Source organism: Limanda limanda, chromosome 6 (assembly GCF_963576545.1).
Source record: "Limanda limanda chromosome 6, fLimLim1.1, whole genome shotgun sequence".
Classification (NCBI taxonomy): Eukaryota; Metazoa; Chordata; class Actinopteri; order Pleuronectiformes; family Pleuronectidae; genus Limanda; species Limanda limanda.
In genome coordinates this window covers 28,911,095-28,932,491 of record NC_083641.1, presented here as the reverse complement: position 1 = coordinate 28,932,491, position 21,397 = coordinate 28,911,095, and the positions used below count along the sequence as shown (strand labels likewise).

The window sequence follows — 21,397 nt, the reverse complement described above, 5'->3', positions numbered from 1 at the left end:
TGAGAATATTAATTGAAATAAGGCTCCTTCCTTTAAATGTAAAGTTTGCAGGAGAAAGAATTACACGAAGCTTCTTCACCTCGATGAGAACTTGTGCTGTCGGGGATTTCTCAGGATTAAGAAGAGGATTAACTTAACAAAATTGTTTCCAGCAAACAACACACAACTCTGATATTTAAATAAACAGTGCTGCTAGTCTCTGTTACACACACCTAAGACAAACAAGACTGACTAACGGGTCCTTGGATTCTGAAATGTAACGGAGGGAGTAAAGATCCCAAATTTCACCTAAATCAAAAAGACAGAATAACTGAAAGATTGGACCTGAACCCAGAGACAGTAAAAAAAGAAAACACAAAACCAACAACACAAAGTCAGAGACACAACTGAAGGTGTTTTGCCTCTGACAGCAAACAAGCAACTGAACCAGGAAACCAAACCTCCTTATGAGTTGAAAGTTCAATGAGCTCCAGATTATTATGAATCTTGTTAAAGTCAGATCACTGAAGTAAGCAGGCGTCATCTTCTTTGTCCCATGATGCAACCACACACACACACACACACACACACACTCACACACACACACACACACACACACACCCACACACACACACACACACACACATCATAGTGAGTTAATCTTCTCTTCTCCACTGGTGATGCTCTCCATCCCAGTGAGCTGCTCCTCCCAGTTAAACCTTCAGCTGGTGCTGACCATCGAGCTTCTGTGAATTAAAGACGTGACGTATTGATGAACCATCGCTCACAGTGACGCGGCTGAACGTGACCTTCACCAGTCGGTCACTTCTACTGGCAGCGTTGGTCCCACTGGTCTGTAACTGGTCCCAGAGGAAACCTGAGCTGAGTGATGATTGGTCCACAGGGAATCCACTGGATCAGATCGAGAGGACGACTGTCAATCACCATCAGGATCATTAGTGCTGAGGCAGGTGGAGGTTAAAGGTCGTGTTAACCTTTGACCCCTGCACACCCTCCACTGTGACCTCCTGGTGATCGACAGAAACATGACGACCTCAGAACGGAGATTCATCTACTGCGGATGCTGCGAATGATGCTGATGATGCTGCTGGTCCTACCCTGGAGCCTGGAACCTGGAGCCTGGAACCTGGAACATGGAGCCTGGAACCTGGGGTCTGGAACCTGGAGCCTGGAGCCTGGAGCCTGGAGCCTGGAGCCTGGAGCCTGGAGCCTGGAGCCTGGAGCCTGGAGCCTGGAGCCTGGAGCCTGGAGCCTGGAACCTGGAACATGGAGCCTGGAACCTGGGGTCTGGAACCTGGAGCCTGGAGCCTGGATCCTGGAGCCTGGAACCTGGAACCTGGAACCTGGAACCTGGAACCTGGAACCTGGAGCCTGGAACCTGGGGTCTGGGGTCTGGAGCCTGGAACCTGGAGCCTGGAGCCTGGAACCTGGGGTCTGGAGCCTGGAGCCTGGAGCCTGGAACCTGGAGCCTGGAACCTGGAGCCTGGAGCCTGGAACCTGGAGCCTGGAACCTGGAGCCTGGAACCTGGAGCCTGGAGCCTGGAACCTGGAGCCTGGAGCCTGGAACCTGGAACCTGGAGCCTGGAGCCTGGAACCTGAGCCTGAAGCCTGGAACCTGGAGCCTGGAACCTGGAGCCTGGAGCCTGGAGCCTGGAGCCTGGAACCTGGAGCCTGGAACCTGGAGCCTGGAACCTGAGCCTGGAGCCTGGAACCTGGCGCCCCCTGCAGCCACACGCGGTGATTACATCTCAGTCTGAGATTTATTGAAATAACCGGCACTTATATTTCATCTTTAAACACTTAAATCACACATTTCATGAACAATAAGTTCTAAAAAGCTCAAACACACATTAATACATGTTATTCTGAATTTTATATAAAAATAAACTGTTTAAAATGCATAAGCAGCAGAGATTTTGGCGGCAGGAGATCATTAGCTCATATTAACGACTGAGTCTAATGTGGCTAAACGATGGTTCTAAGAATTCATTAGATTTTTTTAATGTGAGCTTAGTAACTGAGTCATGATAACAAGGTCACATTCAATATCACAGCCGCCGTTCAATTCTCTCTCTGAAAGTTTCTTTCCTCTCACGAACAACTTTGAACAACCTCTAAAACCGTCAAAGAGCTCTTGATCGCCACCGGCTACAACACACACACACACACACACACACACACACACACACACACACACACACACACACACACACACACACACACACACACACACACACACACACACACACACAACTCTCTGGTGTAAAGCTGCCTCAGTCTCTCTCTCTCTCTCTCTCTCTCTCTCTCTCTCTCTCTCTCTCTCTCTCTCTCTCTCTTACTCTCTCTCTCTCTCTCTCTGCTCTGGTTACACCCTGAAACTTCGGTGACTCAGCAAAAAGCATCGACTCACTCATCTGAGTTTGTTCTCTAACAGAAGCACGTGTGCGTTCACTGTCCCGTGAGTTCTGATGATTCATCCCATCCCGTCCAGCCGCTGCTTAAAGGGACGAGTGCATCTCTGGCTCCAGAAGTAGAGGAAGTTATTTGCAGGTTTTTGAAACGTGAGTTTGCTTCTTGCTCGACGTCATGAACGGAAGAGAAGCTGAGTCGCTCTCTCACCTCGATGTATCGCAAATTAACACGTTTACCCTGGTGTCACGTTTCCGTCACCTCCGCTCAGCCGATACAAACCTGCAGAGTGCAGACAAAAGCCAGATGTTAGTGGGTTTTTGTGGGTTTTTGTGAATGTGGCTCAACAGTGACTTGTGTTGGGACTGAGGTCCCAGTGATCTGACTTATAACAAAGAGTCGTAAAACTTGGGGAATCACTTCAGGAGACCCCTTACATTTAAAAATCCAGCATGGGGCCCTTATCTCCATGTGGCAGCAGGTCACTTCCTGGGTCCCCCACTGTAAGCCCGCCCCTGGGGGCCAAATCCTGACAACTCAATTGGCTGGAGGGCCACACTGACCCCTGACCCCTCCTCCCAGTGGGGAGTCACCTGGAACATGACTTAAAAAGGCTGTGCTCCCAGAAACCTTTCTCTTTTCCTCCGATGCTGATGTGACAACGAGACCCCCCCCCCGGGGTCTCACCAGTTAACCCAGCAACTTAAGGAGGCAACTAACTCTTTGTCCTCTTTTTCTACTCCAACGCTGAAGTTACCACTAGGCCTCCCGAGGCTTTACCAGACGACTCAGTAAACTAATGGAGGCGATAAGACGTTTTGTTTCAATTCATTTCATTCATTTATTCTTTTATCTTAGTTGACGTTTTTATTTTGAAAAGGACTTTTCCTGTTTTAACTCTGAAAGACCAAACAGGAAATTGCTCACTTGACGATCTCAGACTGTTTCATTTTTCCCCACGGACTTTACTTTTATTCTTTCTCCACACGATCTACAACGGCTACAAGCAGCCGCACGTTCCTGTGAGTGAGCACGAGCTCCGCTGCTGCAGAAGAAGAGGAAACCTCATCTCGCCACGGAGCACGACGGATCGGCTCCGGCCCAGCTGCGGTGCTCACGAGAGCCCGCCTGAGAGACTTCAAGCGATTCACTGAACCTCCGGGAGATTCGCGCCACGCGCATGCACCCCACGAAACCATGGTTACAGTAAGAGAGGCTTATGTTGTCTGGGCAGATGTTAGTTTTAATACGTAGCGTTTGTTTTAATACTTGAGTGTATGTTGTTGGTGGAACCTCCGTGTTCCATTGTTTTAGCCGGCCACTACTCCGAGCCGCTACTTCTGGTTTCCGGTTTGATGGCAATGTTTTGTGTTACAGTGAATAGGGGCGCGAGAAGCGCCTCCGCTCGCACTGTTAACGTCTGTGTGAGTCTGCAGTGATTTCACCGATCAGAACCTCGGCCCACAACGTTCGCTTGAGGGCTGAGGGGTGAATCACTGTTAACTCATCTCAGGCGTATTTTTAAGAGTTTGTTCTCTTCTCTCTCTCTCTCTCTCTCTCTCTCTCTCTCTCTCTCTCTCTCTCTCTCTCTCTCTCTCTCTCTCTCTCTCTCTCTCTCTCCTTCTAAACCGACCTATACACACTTCCAATCTGTATTTAGAATACAGGTCATGTCACATAGTTAAATCTATATTCAGAGAGGCTGAACACATCTGGAAACCATTCGGCCCCCAAAGCCAAGCAGAGATAAGAATTCTCTTTGTCTGAAATTTCCTTTGTGTAATTCATGTGACGACCACCAGTGTGCGCTCCGGCCACATGGTGTCATTAACATAGACTCCATCTTGAATAACGCAAGTTAACCCACCATTTTGAGTCTATTATTGCCACGCCTCCTCTCTCTCTCTCCTCCCATCCTGGCTCTAAATTCATAACAGCTCCGCCATCTTGTTTTGTAGTCAATCCGCCATTTTGAGAGTTTTTAGGCCTTGATTCCACGAATCATGATCGGCCTCCATCTTAGATGTGATGTCACTACGCGTCATCGCCACGCCCCTTCTTTTTCTCTCTCTCGCTCGCTCTCTCACACACACACACACACACACCCACACACACACACACACACACACAGACACTTTGATAGACACAGACAGATACACACACACAGAGACACATAGATGGACCAGAGGTTACATGCGTGTTCTAAATTGTGATAAGCTGCTGTTGTTATCTTTGAAATATGGGAGTTTGTTAAAATGATAAATCATTAAATAACACTAACTTTATTTCACATACACACACATAGACACACATACACAGAGAGTCACTTTGACACAGACACACACACACAGAGACAGACATACATAGGTAGACCATAGGTTTTACATGTATTTTCTGAATTGTGATAAGTGCTGCTGCTGTGTTTATCTTTGAAATATTGGAGCTTGTTAAAATGATAAATCATTGAATGACATCATAACTTTATTTCCCCTTTTTAATAAATACTTTTGGAATTAAAGTATCTGTAGTCTGTGATTATTTGTGCATAAGTGTGTGAATACAGCTGGATTATGATTGCCTGTGCTCGAACTTAGAAGCCTTCACTGTTTATTAAATAATCATTAATATTAACTATTAAGATTATTAATTTAACCAATATCATTATGAGACTGATATTTATAGCTTGATTCCGTTGGTCCCTGTAACCAGGGTGGTGCCCCCCTTTCTCAATTATTAATATAGATAGTATTATTCTTAAATTGATAATTTTATTGTTTTTGACTAATTATTTTCATTATTCTTGGTTGATAACCTTATCATTGTTAATTGATAGCTTGTACTTTCTAATTGATAATTCCTATTTTCTCATTAGTGGTTTTATTGTTATTTGATTACTGATCATCTTCAATTAATAATTTAATTATTTTTGATAGATAATTTTTATTATTTTAATAATCATATTTCATGATTATTAATAATTAGCCAACGTCAAGTCTACTCCTATTGCACAACAGAGGACACACCGACAGAGTCCAGGTGGGATTTCAAAGTTTAATAAAGATAAAAGAAAGAACACATTCAATTATGTGTTTGAATTATAATATGTTACAGTTCATCACATTTCAAAACAAAAAGCTAAACTGTCTGCAGACGAGTGTTTTCATCAAACAGAGAATTACGAGCCATGGAAATAATCACACATCACCACAGACTGTATATGGAACATAACACACAGACAGACGAGGTCCTTTCTGACATCGTCCTCCATTGAGTCATTGGTGAATAATAACAAAGACATATTTATACGTACGAATGGAAAACATCACAGGTTGCATTCAAACGTTTGTTGCATGACTGCGGCAAAAATATACAGAATAAGCTTTTTTTTAGGGGCCAATGCCGATACCGATATCAAGGAGCAAAAATCATCACTCGTGTATAGAATTTTAATAAAGCTTAAGTAAAACAATATTTCATAATGAAATAAAGATAAATTGAAAGAAAACACAAATACGACAGAATGTATAGATCTTGAATTAGGACACACAATTTTCAATGTAAAATATAATCATAATGCACATTGTTTATCCTGTAAAATAAACCTTTTCATATCGGAGCATATCTTAAAAGGCCCATATCAGCCAATTGAAATATTGAACGAAAGCACAAAAGCAAATATCACAGCATTTCCTTTTTCATTTATACTGACATTCAATCCAGATCATGTCGTTTTTTCCAATGAGCTGTTACAAAACTGGTGAGTCTAATATGTGAAGGTGTTTAAGGATGAATGTTGATTTTCATGTTTTCTGGAGGATGCACCATTCATAGTCGTCCTGAAACAAAGTGACAATAACTGCAAATTTCTAAAGTACACACTTGATAAATCAACCCTACAACAGGATCAAGGCCGTTCATAGTTTTACACAAAGGATTTGAAATTTGAGACACCAACTGAACTGCATACTTATCGTACAAGAAATATTTAATAATGTTATGATGGAGTTCCAGTTGAGGTTTATTTCAAATGCCAGTTGTTAATATTTGTACCTGAAGCTGAATGTGGATTTTCATTCACGTAGTCAGACGTCTCCTCTGGATCACCTCGGGTTCCTGTGAAGATCAGACAGAAAACGACTTGAGAAGGTTGAGAACCACTGTTTTATTCATTTAGTTGATCTCGTTGCCACTCTAATATCTCTATCACAACCAGCATCACAGCTTCAGGTGCTCCACACGTGTTCCAATGCAAATTAACGTCCTTGTTGTTCAAACATTATACGGGCGCAGCTAAACCGATCCCTGGTTCAGTTTGATCCGGGTCTGACTACATTCTGGTGCATTGGTCTGGAGCCGGGTCTGAGGAACCTTTCCACCTGGAACTCTGCTTCAGACTCAACGGAAAAGTCCAAATGTCTGTCTTTGGACCATGTGACTAAAATGAGATGTTCATTTAGGACTTCTCTGCAGTGGGCACATTTTATACTGTACCTTCCTCCGTGTCTCCTCTGATTGATTCATAGATGCAGTCGTCACCTAGGAGTCAATAAAAAATCAATCAACATGAAATGTAATTGGAAACTTTGTGACTAGGTTCTTCTGAAAAGCGACAAGTTAGAAATAGCTGTGAAGGCGTTCAGTAGGAGAAGGACGGCTGACCGGGGAGAAGAGACGAGTACACTTGCAGCTGGATTTCATCGTAGTAGAGAGTTGGGTCTGAGCTCTGATTGGTTCTCAGAGACTGGCTGAGCCTGAAACAATCAAACAATCACAAGTGAATGAAAAAGTAAAGTATTGATGTTTTGTTGAAGATGAAACAAGAGAGAGTGGAACCAACCTGTCACAACACAGATCTGTGGAAAAGACAATAATGATCACGTTACATGATTTTATTTTCCAACCTCTGCTCCATGACTATCGTGACAATAGTTTGGAATAAGTTTGATTTAAATGAAATGAACCAGAGCAGCTCTCACTCTTTGAATTCCTGCACCAACACAACAGCAGCAGCGAGAGGAGGAGAATCAGTGTGAAGCCTCCAACCAGCCCAACGACCAGCGGCACAGGAGACGTAGAGGGAGGTGCTGCAGGAGTCACAGATCAGAGGAGGAGCAGTGAGGAGCAAAGAAAGATCCATGATGTGGACAAATATAGAACCAACACTTCAGCGGACATTTTGACGTGATTTTTTATTTTTATTTTAATATGTGCCAAAAAGGTTTTTTTAGTCGTAGAAATACTTTGTTTATGTGTAAAAAAAGTTTCCAGCTGTAAAAATATGTGGAAAGGTTTTATAAGTGTATTGAGCAAGTGGAGCTGGTGTTTAGAAACCGTCTCAGTGAAAATACTGAGTAGAAAAGTTTTTAATCTACTTCTCAACCTGGAGACTCCTCTTCTACCTCATATTGATCACACTCACATTTTACTGACATCCAACTCTCCTCTGAGAAGTCTCCATGATGTTCACACTTGTAGAAACCTTCATCTGACTTTGACACAGCTGAGATCTCCAGTTCCCATCTGACATCACTTTGGAGGAGTTCATCATTTTTGTAGAAAGAGATGTTGGAATAGAGGTTTGTTCTTCTGAACGATGAGCAGCTGAGAGTAACAGACTGTCCCTCAGTCACAGGACGGGCAGGGCTCTTTAGGAGAACATCAGCGTAAACTGTAAACAGTTAAAAAACCATCAACAATGTTAACAACCTGATAATTCAGCTCGTATATAAACAGCATGAGTTTAAATATTAGATGTTAAAGTGGAGCCAAAGTCATTCAATGCACTTTTTGTCACATTCTTCTCCTCACGTCCATGAGCTGTACGTTGTGTGTGCGCTGGAAAAACATCTGGTTTCAATACACAGCCCTGGCTTCAAGAGCAGGACGTCTGAGCTCAAGCAGGGGAGAGTTGAGTGTGAGCGCAGGGTTTAGAGTGAGAGCATCACAAAATCTGAATGGGACATCACTAAGTCCTGCTCTCCAACCAAAGAGCTCCCTCTTGAGTAAAGAGAGGGAAACAGCCTCCGGGTGGCGCTGTGGGCTGTGGCGTCCACACAGTCACGTGATGTCTGCTTGTTTAACGCAGACGGACACACTCTCACAGCTGATTCTGGGCGTTGAACGTGTGGTTTGTTTAAATAAAGAAGGTGAATTTCATCCAGAGATCATGTTTGATGTGATGCACCTTGGTACATGTGGGGGGTGCAGCTCCTGCAGGAGCAGTGAAGGGAGGCAGTGCTCCCCACTTTCAGTTACTCTACCTTTAAATCACATTATGGTAGGGTGACCAGATTTGAGTTTGTAAAAAAGAGGACACTTCGTCGCGGGGGGGGGGGGGGGGGTGGCGTGGGGAGGTGTAGTGTATAGCATGCCGCACCATGACCATGTGAATGCATACAAATGTCACAAATGAAATGACAAAAATGACACAAATGACTATATGAACATCTATTTATTGAACTTTAACAAAATTGCAAAGTGCAAATGTAAAACAAATCTTTTTTGTAGCATTTAAATGTGTCAATAATGATAACAAATAAAACATTCTAAATAATAAATTCTTTATATGGCCACATATTAAAATAAGAAAATTAAGAAACTTTTCAGTCCTCCTCATTTATTAAAGCAATAATGATAACAAATACAATATTCCAAATAATAAATTACTTATATGGCCACATATTAAAATAAGAAAATTAAGACACTTTTCAGTCCTCCTCATGTGGTTGGCCATATTTCTCTGAAGACTGAATCTTACCCAGGAGTTGGCGATTGCCTATCAAATAGCTATGAAAGTCCTTGCAGGTCATGTTTTTGAAATTGTACTGGGTGCACAGCTTCCAAATCGCTGCCACCTTTATTTGCCACGTAAGTGCCTGCTCTGCATGTCATGCACTCGGCTTCCGAAGCATCACGGCCGAGGCGAAAACATGGGTATTTTTTTTTTAGTTCGTCCGTGAACTTACATTTACGTTTAGGCATGGCTGCAGATGTAATGTGCTGTTGTAAACAGCGGACGAAGTGGAAGCGGCAAGGTGCTCAATGTTGCCAGATTGGAAAAGGCAAAGTAACGTTCCAAAGGCTCAAAATAGTCGTATTTGGAGGATAATTATCGTGGCTCTGGCAACCCTGAGATCGGTCGCACAATGACTCTCTCTACAGTCAGCTCGCGCAAGAAGGTGGAACGTAAGGGTGGTACCATTTCCAGAACTTGGAAGGCCGAAATAACTAGTAGGCTATGTGAAAGACCCAGAAACACAAATATGCGACGAGGCAAAAAAAAAAAAAAAATTATTAATATTTTTTTTGCGACGAGGCAAAATACCGGACGTTTTTGGAATCCCTGCCAGACGCATTTTTTAGGTCTCGAAAAGAGGACATGTCCGGGAAAAAGAGGACGTCTGGTCACCCTACATTATGGGATGTTGGAAACATGCACAGTGTGAATAGATTCAATGAAAAAACTACAACCTCTAGTGATGTTGACTGCGTTGCTGATCAATGATCCAGATCCACACCAGTAAACTCCAGAAGGAAGATGATGATCCGTGGGCCATGTGAAGCGTGGGATTCTCTCCTGAGACTCGCACTCTCTGAATACTACTTCGTGTCTATTAAACCTCCACAATCTCCACTTATCAGAGTTTCCCTTGCAGGTCAGACCGACTTGGTCACGATAGTGGTGCTGCACTGAGTCCGGACTCACTTTGAGAGACACTGACGAATTGGAATCTGAAAAACGTGACATGAAGAGTGAAACAGAAACTAATGGTTTAAATTAGTTGATCATTAAAAACGTGAAGCTATCAGCAGAGACTCCATCTCAGTCACTTCTTGTTTTGGGGAATAAGGTCATAATATTACGAGAATACATTTTGTAATGTTTCCAGATTAAAGATGTCATTTTAGGCTTTGCGTCATTTTACAGAGGAAACGTCAGAAAGACGTCATCGTTTGTTGACATCACAGTGACATCACAGTGACATCACAGTGACATCATGGTGATGTCAGTCCGAGCATATGATCATAAATAATATCAACTTCAGGTCAGCCCTATAGGATGCACACAAAGAATAATTTCATGTCACATTAGATTTAGGGGAATGATTCTCTGATCAATATAAGCTTCAGATTGTCTCTCTAACCCTGTATCTGTCTTGACCTTTGACCTATGACCTCTAAAAGTGAATCAGCTGGAGGAACCAGCCAAAGTAAAGTTCCCCAAGAAACTGACCGACTGAAGGGACAACATCTGCTTCAAGAGAAAGAAACAAACTCACCTACAGACCACACCCACTTTGTCTCACTGTACTCAGTGTAAAACACGGGGTCTCCTCTTCCAGCTCGACATGCATAACCTGCTGACTCCGTCAGGCCTCGGATGACGAAGGAGTTTTGTTCAGTTCCTCCGTCGCTTCCTGGGAGCAGCTCATAACTGAACTTGTCAGGAATTTGCATTTCATTCCACCAGAATTGATATGAACATCTGGGGACTGGATCCAAACTAATGGGGTGAGCTCTGTACCAGTAGAACCTCCCCCCTGCAGTGGGATGTGGACCCCCCCCACAGGTGAGAGTCACGGAGGCTCCAGGAGTCAGCCATGACGGAGACACAGTGACGACAGGTCGTGGTGCAGCCGCTGAAACGGAACATTGTCACAACAAAAACACGTCTTCATGTTTGTTTCATTTTGGAACCAATGCAGTTTCTGGATGCTTCACATTCAGCCATCGACATGACTGCCCCCAAAAGTGAAGCCAAACTATAAACCCGCCCCCTGGTGGCTGCCTGCAGTATATGTCAATCATGGTTTCTTTCATTTTAGTTTGTTCAAGTGTTCATGTTTCTGATCAGTTTGGTTTTAATTAGTTATTTGATTCTATAAAAACAGTGAAACGTCCTGATTGACAGCTGACTCTGACTGGTGATTGGTCGAGCACATGTATGGGCAGGAACTCGATACCCAGCTCCACACCTCCATCATGATTTCACAGACTCTGCCTCTAAATGACCTGAAAAGTGAAAGATGGCTGGTATCCAGGTAACAAAATGTTTTATAAGTGTAATGAGCAAGTGGAGCTGGTGTTTAGAAACCGTCTCAGTGAAAATACTGAGTAGAAACGTTTTGAATCTACTTCTCAACCTGGAGGCTCCTCTTCTACCTCATATTGATCACACTCACATTTTACTGACATCCAACTCTCCTCTGAGAAGTCTCCTTGATGTTCACACTTGTAGAAACCTTCATCTGCCTTTGACACAACTGAGATTTCCAGTTCCCTTCTGACATCACTTTGGAGGAGTTCATCATTTTTGTAGAAAGAGAAGTTGGAATAGAGGTTTGTTCTTCCGAACAATGAGCAGCTGAGAGTAACGGACTGTCCCTCAGTCACAGGACGGGCAGGGCTCTCCAGGAGAACATCACCTTGAACTGTAAACAGTTAAAAAAACATCAACAATGTGAACAACCTGATAATTCAGCTCGTATATAAACAGCATGAGTTTAAATATTAGATGTTAAAGTGGAGCCGAAGTCATTCAATGCACTTTTTGTCACATTCTTCTCCACACGTCCATGAGCTGTACGTTGTGTGTGCGCTGGAAAAACATCTGGTTTCAATACACAGCCCTGGCTTCAAGAGCAGGACGTCTGAGCTCAAGCAGGGGAGAGTTGAGTGTGAGCGCAGGGTTTAGAGTGAGAGCATCACAAAATCTGAATGTGACATCAATAAGTCCTGCTCTCCAACCAAAAGAGCTCCCTCTTGAGTAGAGAGAGGGAAACAGCCTCCGGGTGGCGCTGTGGGCTGTGGCGTCCACACAGTCACGTGATGTCTGCTTGTTTAACGCAGACGGACACACTCTCACAGCTGATTCTGGGCGTTGAACGTGTGGTTTGTGTAAATAAAGAAGGTGAATTTCATCCAGAGATCATGTTTGATGTGATGCACCTTGGTACATGTGGGGGGTGCAGCTCCTGCAGGAGCAGTGAAGGGAGGCAGTGCTCCCCACTTTCAGTTACTCTACCTTTAAATCACATTATGGGATGTTGGAAACATGCACAGTGTAAATAGATTCAATGAAAAACTACAACCTGAAGAGATGTTGACTGCGTTGCTGATCTCTGATCCAGATCCACACCAGTAAACTCCAGAAGGAAAATAATGCTCCGTGGGCCATGTGAAGCTTGGGGTTCTCTCCTGAGACTCGCACTCTGTGAATCCTGCTTCGTCTCTATTAAACCTCCACAATCTCCACTTATCAGAGTTTCCCTTGCAGTTCAGACGGACTTGGTCATGATAGGACTGCTGCTGCACTCTGTCCGGACTCACTTTGAGAGACACTGACGAATTGGAATCTGAAAAACGTGACATGAAGAGTGAAACAGAAATAAATGGTTTAAATTAGTTGAGCATTAAAAACGTGAAGCCATCAGCAGAGACTCCATCTCAGTCACTTCTTGTTTTGGGGAATAAGATCATAATATTACCAGAATACATTTGTAATGTTTCCAGATTAAAGATGTCATTTTAGGCTTTGCGTAATTTTACAGGGGAAACGTCAGAAGGACGACATGATGATGTCAGTCCGAGCATATGATCATAAATAATATCAACTTCAGGTCAGCCCTATAGGATGCACACAAATAATAATTTCATGTCACATTAGATTTAGGGGAATGATTCTCTGATCAATATAAGCTTCAGATTGTCTCTCTAACCCTGTATCTGTCTTGACCTTTGACCTATGACCTCTAAAAGTGAATCAGCTGGAGGAACCAGCCAAAGTAAAGTTCCCCAAGTAACTGACCGACTGAAGGGACAACATCTGCTTCAAGAGAAAGAAACAAACTCACCTACAGACCACACCCACTTTGTCTCACTGTACTCAGTGTAAAACACGGGGTCTCCTCTTCCAGCTCGACATGCATAACCTGCTGACTCCGTCAGGCCTTGGATGACGAAGGAGTTTTGTTCAGTTCCTCCGTCGCTTCCTGGGAGCAGCTCATAACTGAAGTCGGAAGGAATTGGCTTTTCAGTTATCCAGTATTGATATGGACATCTGGGGACTGGATCCAAACTAATGCGGTCAGCTCTGTACCAGTAGAACCTCCACCCTGCAGTGGGACGTGGACCCCCCCCACAGGTGAGAGTCACGGAGGCTCCAGGAGTCAGCCATGACGGAGACACAGTGACGACAGGTCGTGGTGCAGCCGCTGAAACGGAACATCGTCACAACAAAAACACGTCTTCATGTTTGTCTACAGATGTTCATTTTTAGAACCAATGCAGTTTCTGGATGCTTCACATTCAGCCGTCGACATGACTGCCCCCAAAAGTGAAGCCAAACTATAACAACCGCCCCCTGGTGGCTGCCTGCAGTTTATGTCAACCATGGGATCTTTCATTTTAGTTTGTTCACGTGTTCATGTTTCTGATCAGTTTGGTTTTAATTAGTTATTTGATTCTATAAAAACAGTGAAATGTCATGATTGACAGATGACTCTGACACGTGATTGGTCGAGCACATGTATGGGCGGGACCTCGATACCCAGCTCCACACCTCCATCATGATTTCACAGACTCTGGCTCTAAATGACCTGAAAAGTGCAAGATGGCTGGTATCCGGGATACTTTGGCTTCTCTTTTGTACATGAGCATTGAGCACATATAAACTTTTTAATATTTAAAGTTAAACACCTATATTTTAATACTAAATATGACTTTACTCACCGTTAGACAATGTGAGGGGAACACTCCATCCTGTGGAGTTCTGCCGTGCACCTTTCAGTCGGCCCTGACACCAGTAGCTGCCGCTCAGATCTGACCCCAGACTGATCCTGAACTCCTTTGTGTTGGGAGGTGCATGTGAGCTGGTTGCTGTCCATTCATACTCCCACTCAGAGTCTCCTCCCTGGATCTCACACCTCAGGGTGACGGCTTCTCCTCTGTATGTGTTCGGCCAGTTGGGTTGAAGAGTCGCAGCAGCTCTGTTGTGGACTGTTCGTATTCACCAGTAAAGACAGAATAACAGCTTGTTTTAGCATCAACCTTTACGTAATCTCAACAAACAGTCATGGACGCAGAATGGATTCTCTCCTCACTCACCGATTCCATGAATCCTGACTGAGTTACTGTACTGGGTGTAGTGAACTGGATCTCCTCTTCCTCCTCTGCACCAGTACAGTCCTTCACGTGAGGCACGAGCACTTTGTCCATTTGACTTGAAATCCTCATCCGTCAGGGGCTCAGAGGTTTTCTCACCTCTGTACCAATAATACTTCCATCCAGGTGATGCTGGGCCCACGGAGCAGGTCAGGAGCACACTGCCCGCTACTGGAAAGGCGCTGTGGTCAGCACTCAGGTTAGCCGCTGGTCTTTCTGTTAAAGGGGACATCTTATGAAAATTCCACTATTGTAGTGCTTCTACACGTTAATTTGGGTATCTGGCATGTCTACAGTCCCAAAAACTCTGGAAAAAAACAACTCCCGCGATTTGTTGTGGTTCCTCTATGTCAGAAACTATACTCTAGATGGCGTCGAATGGGATTACAACAAACTAATACGTAATAGATAAAAATGCCCATGTAGTACACGCCCCCCACCACCACTCGACCCACCCACTTTTTCAGTCCATCGGAGTCCGGCCAGCCGCCATTAAATTCTTGCAAGCCTTGGAAACACTTGGATAAGCTAACTAGCAGCATGATTCGAATTCCACACCCAAATGCTCAGTGCTCGGCTGCACAAATCAGCACAAAGCTCTTCATGTGACTCCAGCTTCAGAAGACACAAGCTTGAGATGGATTGAGTTCATATATGACGGCAACGTTCCTGCAAGAGTTGGCAAACATCTGTTAGTGTGCTCTAACCACTTTGAATCGGACTGTTTTATCAACCTGGGCCAATATAACGCCGGATTCGCGAAAAGGTTGTTATTGAAAGAGGGGTCGGTGCCATCTTTCCATCGCAACACTCAAGACGAGGGAAATGTAAGTATTTTTTTTTAAATAATTCTGGTATTTGCTTCTTTTAGACATTTTGTGTGGGGGCTAGTGACGTTAGCATGTTGTGGCGTGTGGGTGGGTGGGTGGGGGGCTAGTATGTAGTGGTTGGGGACAGGGATGAGACTTTACAGGAGTTTTCATGTTGGACTATTAATAACAGCAATTTTGTAATTAATGCACTCACTCACACAATACATTGAAGGCATGCCCTGCCCACATTATTTAGACCTTATATGGGGATTAATTTTGTTTTTTATATATATAATATAATATATATTTTAATACTTAATTTCTGAGTTGTATAATGTGTTCTGTTTATTTATTTTGTCTGTTTTGTTTTGTTTATTTATTGTTCATCTGTATTATGTACCCTCAAGCAAGGCATTGCTGCAAAAGAGCTGTGTGCTCAGTGAATTCTCCCTGAATAAATAATGATGATGATGATAATGTGTCTGTGTATGACTAAATTTTTATTTTTATTTTTGGGACTGTACAAGAAACTGGTCAAGATTTCCCAGGACAAAGAATGTGTGAAACTGAAGAAGTGGCTTCGCAGCATAAAAAACCACATCTACTGGACAGCCGCTATGTCAACATCAGGGCCAGAGAGAGCAGCAAAGTGGACCTCCATCCTCAACCATGTCCAAGACATCCACTCCCATGAAGACCCTGTTTTCCCCCAGTGTTTGCATCCACAACACACTTCTAGGGACAAGAGCAAATGGTTGACAGAAGGTATGTTCACCAAATTTGCATTGCAAATGTAAGGCTTGTGTTTATATATATATATATATATATATATATATATATATATATATATATATATATATATATATATATATATATATATATATATAATATATAAATATAAAACATTCCAAATAACAAATGCCATAATCACTTTGAATCTATAGTTATGTTTCCCCCCCTTTTTTTACAGAGACACCAGCCGTCTGCAGATTAGAGAAGGTGTTGACCAACAAGAGAGTTCTGAAAGATGTGGGGAAGCTGAGCCCTCACTACCAGACCTCGTCGTTGGAGTCTTTCCACAGCGTCATTCTGCGTTTTGCACCCAAAAACGTTGTCTGTCCTTTTCTTGGAATGTTATGCAGGTAACAGTACGATTATTTTTTTCAAAGAAATGTATACCTATTATTTATTATACAAACTATTATACACACGTGCTCTTATTAATATTATTTTCTCCCCAAAGACTCTACCTGGCAGCCCTGCTTTTCAATGAAAGTGCTGGGCGTCGCCAAGCAACATAATAAAGAATAAAAGTTGACACACAAATATAAAGTGTTCCTTTGTTTTTCTATGTTTTTATTATACTTGGTATTTTTTGTATTTATTACCTCTGTCCCAGCCAGTATATTTAATAACTATGTTTGAAAAGCTCTGTGGCATTCTGTCTAGCAATCTTTCTGACAATAAAAGTGTATAGAAACAGTTGTGTGCTTTAAGTGCTTTATACGTCAACAATTGACACGTGTAAGATGAGCAGTTAGCAAAGTAATACAGAGGGAAGAGTAATTTATTGTATTTTATTCCTCAGTCATATTTGTATTGCAGAAATGACTGATATCTCATGCATAAAAAAAACCCAACTTACTGCTCTATTCCTCTTAGACGTATATGCCCATAATCTGCCCTATAGATGTTGAATGCATTCTGTAGTGAGAACACATTCAAACAGAGACTAATTAGTGGAGGTAAAAAAAGTTATGTCCTACACCTCCATGATAGGGGGGAGGGGTGAGAAGGGGGAGGAGTGAAGGGGGCGTAGTAAAGTGGGGGCGGGACAATAGGGGGGCGGGCCCCTCAAAACAGTTCAATCTGAGGAGGGCTGTTTTAGACAGGGTTAAAAAGGCTGCTGTTTTAAATGATCCTTGTAGTATTTTGACCAAAATAAGTTACAGACATTTCATTAAGACCCCAAGGAACCATATCAACTGTGGTGAAATGGGCATAATATGTCTCCTTTAATGTTAAAAACACTTTGGCATTTAGTCCATTTCATGTGAGTTGAATGAAATGAGTAGAACACGTATCTCCTTCAGTCTTCTGCAGTCGTACAAACTAAAACAGCAGTAAAAGCAGAAGTACAGAATGGTTTGGCCCAGATTATACCACCTGTTTGCCACATCAGAGCCACAAGTTAGCCACAGCCGTACCGTACATTAACCAAATTTAAACTTGTTTCCTCCCAGATGAGAATAACATCTTAACATCGGTGAACGTCATCTTACTCACCAACAGGCTAATAGAAATAACGAGATAAATATCGGTAAGATTTTCAGCTTTTGAATCGGTGCATCCCTCGTTACTTTTTTGTTGAATTCTATTTTTTTATCAACGCATATGAACATAAACTGAAGGAGAAATTTGCCAGTTTCTCAAAACTCGGTCTTTCTCACCAGAAACTGTTAATGTGATGTCATCGCTCCACTCGGTCGTGGAATTCAAGTTCTTCTTGTCTTTAGCCAAACACCTGTAGCTTCCACTGTCGGACGAGGACGCATTGACAATCCTGTATTCATTGTGTGTTGGAACCGTAGTTGAGTTGGGTTTGGTCCATTCATACTCCCACTCAGCTGGTACATCTGCAGGGACCTCACACCGGACAGTGATCGTCTCACCGCTGAAGACCAGAGACCAGTCAGGCTGCAGGGCCACAGACGCCTTGTGGGAAACTGATCACAAATAGAAACAGAGAACAGAAGAAAGTAGAATGGCTCAGTACAGCTCCTCCCTCCACCAAACTGTACAGATACGAGTCTGCTCATCTTTTCATCAGGGGAAAGAATCAAAAAAGAATCACACAATCTTAAAGTAAAACACTTTGCAACTTTTTAACATTAAAACTGCAGCTTCCAAGTTAATGTGATGATTCTCTGTCTTAATAAGGAGAAAGTTTCCTCCTTCTCTCCCTGAGCGTCTGTTCTCTGTGACTCTGGTGAGTGGGTTCCATCTCCTGAGAGAAGAACTGACTGAGTCACAAACTCACAACCAGCTGCAGCTGAAGAGTGAAGCTGAACTGAGATCAGTTAGAAACACTCTGAAGTTATTAAACAATATCACATGTGGCTGCAGAGGGCGCTGTTGCTCAGTAAAAGTTACATTGTGTTAAAGAAAGTCTGGATGTTTGGATTCCATCTAAATTTCATTGGTTCTGTCCCAAGTTTCGTGGAAATCCATCGGTAGTTTTTGCGTAATCCTGCTGACAAACAAATAAAGAAAGAAACGTCCAGGGACAGAATATAACCTCCACAGCGGAGGTAGCTAGTCTTTGGATTTCTAAACTGACTCTTACCTCTGTTCTCTATTGTGACTCGGTTGCTGTCCTCTGTGAGGAAGGTTGTGTCTCCTCTCCGTCCTCTGCAGCTGTAGATGCCTTCCTCTGAGATGCTGATTCCATCATCTGTTTCGTTATATCTTAGGATCTGAGCTGCAGAGGAGGCTGAGGTTCTTCTGAACCAGTCGTATCTCCACTCAGCTGCGTTCTCCACAGAGCAGCTCAGTGCTACGCGTCCCTTTCCTGTGATGGTTGTGCTATCGGCAGTCAGCCTGGGCCTGGGTTTATCGGCTTTCAAAGTGTGTGAGAGAAAATGAAAGACAAATTAAATGGGGAAAAAAGATTAAAGCGTATGAAGCAGAGTTTCACTCAGTAGAGGACAAAGTTCTGATCGTAGAATATATAAGACAAAAAGGTCTAATGATGAATCTCAAAATGTAAAAGGTTCATTGATCCCCACATAGCTCAAGGCTTCTGAACCAGATGTGTCCCACACTGTCACACTGGCATCCAGCCCACACACCTCATGGAGTGATGGCACTGGGGCAGTCCACTGCTGTTTGCCAGAGCCGGGCCACAGATGAGCCGGAGCAATACCGTGTGTCAACCACAAGGGTTAGGGTTAGGCCCCCATGTGCTATGTGCTGTTTGAGCCATGTTCACCATTCATTGACCACTTGAGGTCCACATCCAGATCACACTTTGCCTACAGCACCTGATGTGAGCCACAAAGACCCAGGTTGGTTTTAAGGTATTTGGGCCACATTAGCTGGTTTACATGTGGACCAGTTCAGGTCCACACCCAGATGCTTTCTGGGGATTGGGCGGAAATTGGTTAAGTAGTTTTTACGTAATCCTGCTAAGAACAACCAATAGAAAGAGGTGAAGACGTAACGTCCTCGTGGAGGTTTTGAAAGACGATTGGACGTACGTGTTACTCTCAGCTGGAAGGCCTCACTCCACTCTGTTGAGGAATACCAGTCCGCTCTGGCCTTACACCAGTACTCTCCACTGTGGAAAACAGAGGCAGTGCCCAGCCTGTATTCACTGTGTGTGGGAGCTGTGTCTGGACCAGTGACTGGTTGGTGGGAGCTTGTTGTCCTCCATTCATATTCCCACTGGGTGTCTCCTCCTCCCTGGATCTCACACCTGACAGAGATCGTCTCACCGCTGAATATCTGAGTCAGGTTGTGTTGCAGCACGACAAAGCTTCTGTTTGACACTGAACATTCAAACACAAATATCAAACCAACAGAGAGAACTGGTTAATATTGCTGCTGACTGGTTCTGTTTTCATAGTAGCCAGTCATGAAAGCGTGCTACTCACAGGTTCTGTCGATGTGATGCACGTGACTCTTCTCTGAGAAGAAATCTGAGTGAGTCCTTCTTCCCCTGCACCAGTAGCTGCCTCCCTGTGAGATGCTCAGAGAGTTTTGCACAGGATTTGTTGCGATGGCGGTTTCCTCAGCGTCTGGGGAACGTGTGAACCAGTCGTAGCTCCAACCCGCAGACTCCTCCACAGAACAGGTCAGAGTCAAAGAGCCGCCCACTGGGATGGACGTCCTGGATGCTCTCACTGTGGCTCTGGGTCTGTGTGCTGCTCGGGAAAGAACATTCACATCTTTAATTAGGGATCCTTCCTTATTACTTTATGAAACTCAGTTCATGTGGTGAAGCATTTATTAAATTAGCAAAAACATATATCTTCATCCTCAATTGGGACGAAATTCATTACATCTGTAGTAGCATACATTTATTAAAGAAGATTTAAAAACAATATGTTTTCAATGTTGATTAGAAATCAACTCATCATTATTTTATAATTCAGTATAGGTAGTATAAATCCATTAAAATAGCAAAAATCTATATTTTCATAACTAATTAGTGATCAATTCATTATTTTATTGTTTATGTTCAATATGTAGTATATATCCATTAAAATAACAACTAATACTATCTTTATAATTATTTAGAAATCGATGCATTTTTTCAGAAGAAGAAACGTGGATTTGTCCGGCTGTCGACACCATGTGGAAAATAAGCCTCATGTTTCTACTGTCCCAGTTATTGTGAAGTGCTTGACTTGTGTTTCTCTTTGTCCTGTGTCTCCACATGTCTGTGGGTGAAGCTCCCAGCGGGGACAAGGACTCTGGATATCTCACCTGACACAGAGAGAGTGGCCCTGTTGCTCCGTTTGTTCTCTTCTGAGCTGTTGTGGTGAGCGATGCACTGATAATCCCTGTTCCTGTCGGGCGTTAGCTCTGGAATCCTGAGCACGTTAGTGGAGGAGATGGGAACCAGTGGTTTGTCGTTCCACTTGAACTCATAAAACCACTCACTGACATTTGATTCTCTCATGTGACACGTGAGATTAACGTGCTCCCCAGAATATAGAGCGGTTGAGTTGGGTTCAAAGGTCAGCTCAGCATCTACCCCCCCCCCGTACAAACAGAACATAGTTAGTTTTGTTCTATAAGTTTGCAGTTCATTCATATACTCACTTATCTTAGTAACAACATACACAAAGAAAAATGGAATGAAATATACATATTAATAAAGATAGAGATCAATAAAGAAAAGAGCTGACTTACATTCAGTGGGTCCACAGGAGAGGAGTGTATTCATCACTGAAAGAAACATTGGTATCTCATCAGACATTAATAAACCTGCTAAATAATCAAACACA

At 43.2% G+C, this 21,397-nt stretch overlaps 1 protein-coding gene across 1 annotated transcript; it reads right to left on the bottom strand.

Annotated features, from left to right (window-relative positions):
• Window positions 1-9,881: 9,881 nt before the first annotated feature.
• LOC133003039 (carcinoembryonic antigen-related cell adhesion molecule 5-like) lies at window positions 9,882-21,168 on the bottom strand. The gene is made up of 11 exons (XM_061072627.1): window positions 20,874-21,168; window positions 20,039-20,308; window positions 19,643-19,933; window positions 18,730-19,002; window positions 17,834-18,109; window positions 14,515-14,787; window positions 14,140-14,406; window positions 13,501-13,622; window positions 13,263-13,437; window positions 10,013-10,140; window positions 9,882-9,902 (listed from the first exon to the last, which is right to left on the bottom strand). The coding sequence occupies exons 1-11, from the start codon at window positions 21,166-21,168 to the stop codon at window positions 9,882-9,884; spliced, it is 2,391 nt and encodes a 796-aa protein (XP_060928610.1).
• Between the last annotated feature and the right edge of the window lie 229 nt (window positions 21,169-21,397).

Bases quoted from the DNA above. Each gene is read 5' to 3' on its own strand.
- LOC133003039 (XM_061072627.1), bottom strand. From the start codon at position 21,168: ATGTTCTGTTTGTACGGGGGGGGGGTAGATGCTGAGCTGACCTTTGAA. The intron at 19,934-20,038 runs GTGAGTAGCACG...TTGAATGTTCAG, and splicing joins GCATCACATCGACAGAACCT to TGTCAAACAGAAGCTTTGTC. The intron at 10,141-13,262 runs GTGAGTTTGTTT...CACGTTTTTCAG, and splicing joins AAAGTGGGTGTGGTCTGTAG to ATTCCAATTCGTCAGTGTCT.